General features: G+C 48.5%; 1 protein-coding gene across 5 annotated transcripts in view; it reads left to right on the forward strand.

The window, feature by feature from the left end:
• Positions 1–2,828, forward strand: part of ZNF821 (zinc finger protein 821) — an 11,472-nt gene extending 8,644 nt beyond the window's left edge. For all 5 annotated transcript variants that reach the window (XM_009894043.1, XM_009894047.1, XM_009894042.1 and 2 more), the window contains 2 exons: positions 671–837; positions 1,912–2,828. In XM_009894043.1, coding sequence (XP_009892345.1) covers positions 671–837; positions 1,912–2,566 — 822 coding nt within the window. In that variant the 3' untranslated portion in view covers positions 2,567–2,828. The remainder of the gene's footprint in view (positions 1–670; positions 838–1,911) is intronic.
• Positions 2,829–7,649: the final 4,821 nt, after the last annotated feature.

The following is a 7,649-nucleotide window of genomic DNA, read 5'->3' on the forward strand; positions in this document are numbered from 1 at the left end:
CTCTATCCCAAGGCAGTCTCTGCAAGCAGAGAGGCAGCTCCTTCAGATTAAACATGGAAGCAATTTTTACATCATTGATATAAGAAACCTTCCTTCTAATCACTCAGTTCTTTATTTTGTACCTTTATCACAGTTCCCACTCATGAAAACAGCTGTTCTTCCTCTGAAATGATTCCAGTATTGCAGGAAATCTGTGCTGGAATCTTACAGGTTTTGTTGTCAGTGCTCTTTTCACAGCACATCAAAGTCTGTAAAAGAAGGAATGAAGCAGAACTGAATTGGCCACTTACCTGCACCAGCTGTCCCCATCAAAGCACTTCCTTACCAGCATCCTGCCTACTGTTAGTCCAATCATGCTTTGTCCAGTAACAGCAGCTCCTCAGATGCATTTCTGAAAACAAGGGTCAGATCTAACGATCCAAGTGTTTTGGCCTTAATTGTTTCTCTTGCACTGGAGTGGAGCTGTAGAAAGGGTTCCTCCTTCCTGTTTGACCTGTGACACCCCAAATGCCTTGAGCTTGGTCTAGGAGCTGTCAGACTGACGTTTAGTGGTAAAGTGTTCCCATTCTATGAGACTGAACTGAATGGTTTGCCGTGTCGGTTGAGCATGCCTCAGACTGGGCAGGGAGCTGGGCAATTTGTAACTAACAACGTAGTGGTTGTTTTGCAGCACACTGCAGCTGTGGTGAGCGCCAAGAGCTACATGTGTCCTGTATGCGGCAGAGCCCTCAGCTCACCAGGATCCCTTGGGCGTCATCTCCTGATCCATTCAGAGGACCAGCTGTCAAACTGTGCAGTGTGTGGAGCACGTTTCACCAGCCACGTCACATTCAACAGGTCAGGGTCACCCTGGCTGGTGAGTGGGCTAGGGTACCCGCATTCAAGATGAGGTGGATTGCCTTAAATGATACAGAAGTCACGGCTCTGGACCCACTAAGGCTTGTAGGAGACTTGTGAACACCCCTAGTGAGTGAGATTCCCTCAATCCAAATTGAGGGAATACTTAAAATACAAATACTTAAAGGGAGGATGTCAGGGGGATGGGAGCAGTCTTGTTTCAGTGGTGCCCAGTGATAGGACGAGGGGTAATGGGCACAAGCTTGAACATAGGAAGTTCCATCTTAAAATGAGGATGAACTTCTTTACTTTGAGGGTAGTGGAGCACTGGAACAGGCTGCCCAGAGAGGTTGTGGAGTCCCCCACTCTGGAGACATTCAAAACCCGCCTGGACGCTGTCCTGTGCAACCTGTTGTAGGTGACCCTGCTCTGGCGGGGGGGTTGGACTAGATGGTCTCCAGTGGTCCCTTCCAACCCTAACCATTCTGTGATTCTGTAATCCCTTCCTGCCTGCAGCGCTGCATCACCTGCTAAGACCTCCACAGGCTGTGCTGCTAAAAGTGTTCCTTAGCTCTGTGAAGAACAAGAACTAGGCAGAAAGTACTGGGGTCTCCAGTCACTGGAGATCAATCAACTGCTGCTCTTGCTCAGCAATCTGTCAGAGTAGGTCTGTACTGCCCAGACGGTTTCATCATTTCCAGAGCAGGACTACAGGCAGAAACCAAAATGTTCCTTGTTTGTGTCCTGCCTGGTGGAAGATTATCCACTGACCAGCGGAATAGGGCTGAAAGGAGAAATCCAGAGATGATAGGGAGGAGCAGCCTCCTAGCTAATTCCTGCTCTTGTCCTCTTCCAACCCAGATACTGCTCTGGGCTAACCCTCTTCCTACCCCTGGATATGATGTTTCTTCATTTTAGATATTCAGATATGTCTGTGGGCAGGAATGGATCAGCAGCGGCCTCTATCATGGGCTGTAATAGGGGTACTGTTCATTGCAGCCCCCTGGGCAGTCTGACATGGGAAGTTTTCCATCAGCACCAAGTCTCTGACTCTCTGCTCTTTCTGCTTTCCAGTGAGAAGCTGCCAGAGGTGCTCAGTGCAGATCGCCTGCCGGCACCACAGAGCGAGGGCCCCTCCAGTGTTGAGGGGAAAGACATTGCCTTTCACACCCCTGTGTATCCTGCAGGCATCCTCCTAGTGTGCAACAATTGCGCTGCTTATCGTAAGCTGCTGGAGGCACAGACACCTGGCATGCGAAAGTGGGCACTTCGTCGGCAGAACGAGCCCTTGGAAGTGCGGCTGCAGCGTCTGGAGCGGGAGCGCACGGCCAAGAAGAGCCGGCGGGACAATGAGACACCTGAAGAACGGGAAGTGCGGCGTATGCGGGATCGAGAAGCTAAGCGCCTGCAGCGCATGCAAGAGACAGATGAGCAGCGGGCACGGCGGCTGCAGAGAGACCGGGAAGCCATGCGACTGAAACGTGCAAACGAGACCCCAGAGAAACGACAGGCCCGGCTCATTCGGGAGCGTGAGGCCAAGAGGCTCAAGCGGCGCCTGGAGAAAATGGACATGATGCTCCGGGCACAGTTTGGCCAGGACCCCTCTGCCATGGCTGCTTTGGCAGCTGAAATGAACTTTTTTCAGCTGCCAGTGAGCAATGTGGAGCTGGAGAGCCAGCTGCTGGGCAAAATGACCTTTGAGGAGCAGAGCAACAGCGCACTGCATTAAGCTACAGCCAAGGACTGTGCTGCCTCTGCTGCATCTGCCACGGGTGCACTAGCAGGCTTCTACACTCAGGAGGCTGCTGTGGGTCCCTGGCTGACTCTCCCTGACAGATGGTTCTGGTTTTCTTCTGAACATAGGACGAGAACAGAGCTGAGAGATGTCTGCCAAAGTAGCCCTGGTGGGAGCAGATTCTGAGGATACAGTCTGCTCTGGGGGCCAAGTCACAGCCTGTGAACAGAGGGGAAATAAATTAATGTTCACGTTTATTTAGTCCTCCTCTTTACCTTTTGCGCTTTGTCCTGTTCTTGAACCTGTGCCCCGTAGATGGGCTTGGGCTGCTGCTGTCCTGCTGTAGGTGAAAGCCTACCTCACTAAAAAGGGAACTTCTTTACCGCAGCATGAATTATGGAGCTGAGGATTTTGATAGTCCACAACTCCTCCAGGAGTAAATCCCTCGCAGTTTGTGCCCATAAAAAGGAAGCAAAGGAGCATGTCATCTCCCTGGAAATGGCTGTGCATGCCCTTTCTCTTAACACTATCATTATGTGCTTATTTGCAGTAGCATTCATGGAAAAAGTAAGAGGAAACTGAGTTCCCGTTCTAAGATACCCCATATAAACACTAACAGAAAGGCTGACTGAGGTAAGCAAACAGCAGACAAGTTTGCTGGTTTACTCTCAAGTTAATTTTCACTTAAACAGCATTTCAGGTTTGCAAGTGAAAGAGTTGATTAAATGGTAAAAAATAAGGGGTAGGTCAGTTCTCTAGTACTGTTTAGATTTGCTTTCCCCTTTATTCAGCACTGGTGAGGCACACCTGGAGTACCGCATCCAGTTCTGGGCTCCCCAGTGCAAGAGAGGCACAGACATACTGGAGAGTGTCTAGCCAAAGGGCCTTGAAGATGTTTAAGGGATTGGAGCATCTCTCCTATGAGGAAAGGCTGAGAGAGCTGGCACTGTTCAGCCTAGAGAAGAGAAGGCTTGAAGGGGAAGGGGGGGGGGTCTTATCAATGTTTATAAATACCTGCAGGGAGAGTGTAACAAAAATGGAGTCAGGCTGTTTTCAGTGGTGCCCTGTGACAGGACAAGAGGCAGTGGGCACAAACAGAAAGGTGGGGGTTCCCTCTGAACATCAGGAAAAACTTTTTCACTGTGAGAGCGACTAAGCACTGGCAGAGGTTACCCAGGGAAGCTGTGGAGTCTCCCACCTTGGAGATATTCAAAAGACACAGTCCTGGGCAGCTGGCTGTAGGTGGTCCTGCTAGAGCAAGGGGGGGTGGACCAGATGACCTCTGGAGGTCCCTTCCCACCTCAACCGTTCTGTGACTTCATAGTAAGCTGAGCTTGTTCAACCATTTTAACACCGCCAAATACAACACTGCTCATCTAGCACCACGGATCACACTCACGTTATTCATTCTCATAGTAAATTCCCCTGTGACCAACAATGATTTTCAGTATTCACTGCAGATAACACTGTGGGGGCAAGGGGGGAACCAACAATAAACAGAACCACACAGGTAGGAAAGTTGCTTTTACTTCCGCACTCAGCAGCAAAACCAACGAGATGACTGTGGAAAAGGGGTGAGCCAGGGAAGAGCCATGGAAAACTACAATAACTGAGTCCAGAAAAACCTGCCAGAGGGTAGGGAATTTAAGCTCCCTTTAGTTTATTCAAGAGGTAGCCAAGGCAAAATGTGATCATAGTCTGTACCTATATGAAAAGGTTCCCATTGCTAATAGAAATCATTATGAAATGATGCAACTATGAAAATTAAATCTAGGCACGTTTAAACTGGAAAAGGCAAAACACTAGCACGCAATGACTCATGGGGGGGCAAGGGGGTGATATAGTCTCCATTATTTGGTTTCTTAAAGAATGAGCATCTAAAAATGTGTGCTGTAGCTTTGTGGTTGCCAAACGTCAGCCCACCAAACACCGGTGTGCCACACATCTATGTTTTGTAGCCTGAAGACCCGTACTGCTTTCGTAGTGTTTCCTGTTAAGGTCTGCAGTACAGTTACATGGTGGTCTAAATACACTGGGAGCTACCGGCTTCTCTCTGATGGCCGTTTCTCTGCAGTAAGTCAGAAATGGTGACTGCAAGGCTCCTCTTGAGATCAGAAGAGTAAAGTTAAAACAAGAAGCAAAACCTTTCAGCCAGACTACTTAGAAACCTGATTTTTCCCTCTTTTTTTTCAGTTTGAAAAATTTTTGATTGAAGTCCCTTAAAGCCCTAGTTAATGCTTACAATAGTTGCCTTCCAAGCGCATGTTGCATTTTTTTTTCATGATAATGAACTAACCTTACAGACAGTCTGGTGGATGCTTGCTACAAAAAGAATTTAATCTTTTCAACACTACAATTTCTTCCACATGCTGCTGTAACATCTTGTTTCCTCACCTTACAGAAGCTGTTTTAACATTATCATTCATTACACAGAACTGACATCCAGGAACCATCCTTGCCTCTCACTTTCGGAAAAGGCATCAGATCTGGAAAGGATCTATTCAGTTCCATGTTCCCTTGTTCATATACTCCTTTGTTCTCTGAACTGATCTCTCACTTTTACCTCTGTCCATTTTCATGCTCAAACCGACAGTTTGCTTCTCATATTTGCTACTGCTCTATCTTGTGTGTTTTGCTTGGCCAGCAGAGATGTAGCTTCACTCTGCAAACTGTAGCTGAAACTTCGCCTGCGGCGTCACTGGCACCTGATCGTTATTCCAAGGGGTTCAAGAAAGAGGCCTCATAAAAGCGAAAGTATTTGAACACAGAATTATGGCTTATAATCCATCTGTCAGATGGCCTTTACCTTGAACTTGTCACAAGTCTCCAGATCACTCTGTATATAGACCAGAGAAGCCACATCTAACGACCACTGATGCTGCAGACGAGCAAAAAGTCTCAAACACCAAAGGAAAAGCTATTGGTTTATATATAGATATATATATATAGATATATACTGTGTTTACAGAGTCAACAAGTTAAATGCAATATTCATAAGAGCATTAACAATAAAAATACAATCTGTGTGTAGCCAAGTACAGACTTAAAATGGTAAAACAGGAAAAAGGATCTCACCAAAAGTACAAATATACAGTACAAATTGATTTATTTAAAACAGTTACAAAAAAAGCACAACAAAATAGAGATTATCCTTAGAATTATTAATGCTTTGTTAAAGATCAGGTAGGAGGAAAGGGGCGGGAACAAGGTCGGAGGGGAGCACCTGACTAGTTCTAAGGCTTTAGATACAATGCGGTCGGTTACATGTTAATACAGCCATTACATAACTGGGATTATAGTTGAGGGATCAGCACTTATCTACAAAGACCTCCTTGCCTCAGCGCAGCCCAGCCGGTTCCCCCGGTGCGACACGTCTGTTTCTCTGCTTTGCATGGGCAGACCCTCCCCTGGCGCTAAGGTGCCATGAAAGCGGAAAACAACTAGAATGTGCACGGGTGCGTTTGCAGGGTGGGGTGGCAGCAGCCTAGAAGGACCTTAGGGGCAAGTCCTGTCCTCCGTGGACAGATGTGAAGACCGTGGAAGGGCCTTGACCATCAGCATTTTAAGCCATACATGGAACACGCCCTGGGCCAAACTCTGTACAGAATGTGCATTCGTAGCCATCTTAGCAGCTTCTGCAAAGTTTCAGGCCCTAGGACAGCCTGAAAGACAAAGAGCAGTTGTGAGCGACGCTAGGGAAAGGCACATGTACTGCTGTGGGCAGGAACTAGCATTTGGGCTACTCAAGCTGCTGTAGTTTCTTTTACAATATTTTCTGAGTAACAAGGATTGTTAGTTCTCTACGGGGGAAAGTGACTTCAAGTGTGGGGCAGGGGACAGGGGGAACGGGGACACTTAATGTGAAAAGTGCATTATACTTGTGCACCTGCTGGAAAGGGGAGGCAGAGGGGCCTCTGCAGCTTTCCTTCTTTCCAGACAGAGCTTCCTCTGCATAGTCTGGTAGTGATGAGCGCTCGTCGCTTGGAGCAAGTCTCACGTTCCTGGAGCAACAGTGTACCCATAGCCTAGAAACAGGCCTGGCCTCTGCCAGGCAGCTGACCCAAGGAATGTTTCATGAGATGGGACAGATGGCTACAGACAGCCATTATTGCATCCTACCGACTCTTGCCACAGAGCGGGAGCTGGGTAAGACCAAGGCCAGGAGGCCTCCTCCTCTGGGTAGGACAGACCACAGCTCTCCTCCCCTTTACAATAGCAGCAGGAAAACAGTATATTTCTCTGAGAAGCCTGTCACATCTCTGCCAGCAGAAAAGCCCGGATAACCATCTCATTCCACAATGTCCTCCTGGCTTTATCTCCTCCTTTCCCTGTAAACCTAAGAAATGGGCTTATTCAGAGCCTGTCTCACGCGTTCCCTGTCTCAGGAGAGGCTCAACGCTCAACACAACCACCACCACAGGTGCTGAGCAACACAGCCCAACCCAGTAAGGACAGATTCCAGTGATTATGAGTACTGCTAAGCTGGGCTAGAGGGCTGCCAGTGGCCCCCTCCTGCCCACCACCTTTGGGGCAAGCAGCCAGATGCCCAGATTCTTCATCTCAATGCCCTGCCATGAGATGTGCCCCAAACCATTGCTCCCATAGAAGAGCTGGCAGCTGAAACATGCACAGCAGTGGGACCGACGGGGAGTCTGGATAGAAGCACCGAGGTCAAATTCACCCTGGCCCGTTCCACAGAGCTCACAACCGCACTCAACAGATGTGCAGCTAACCAAAGTCCAGGGTGAGCACCTTCACAGCCCTTCAGCTGCCTACAGTACTATTTTAGCCACACAGCATCTTGCCTCGTACATCAGGGTCTGCCCTTTCAGACCACTGTTCAGTGCGGCTGAGATCGAGGAGTAGTAGTTACAGTAACACACATGAGATAAGGCAGGCTCTCCAAACCCTCTCTCTAGGAGACAGAGGCTCCTGTGTTCAAAGATGCACATGAGGGGCTCTGCATCCTTCAGCTGCTCAGACATTCCCTCTATGCGCGCAACCAGCCCATCTACATTCACACGCCATACGTATGCAAAATCCCTTTCTTAGCTGCCTGCCACAGCTCTGAATTCCT

This window comes from Charadrius vociferus, unplaced genomic scaffold (assembly GCF_000708025.1).
Source record: "Charadrius vociferus isolate BGI_N301 unplaced genomic scaffold, ASM70802v2 scaffold341, whole genome shotgun sequence".
NCBI lineage: Eukaryota > Metazoa > Chordata > Aves > Charadriiformes > Charadriidae > Charadrius > Charadrius vociferus.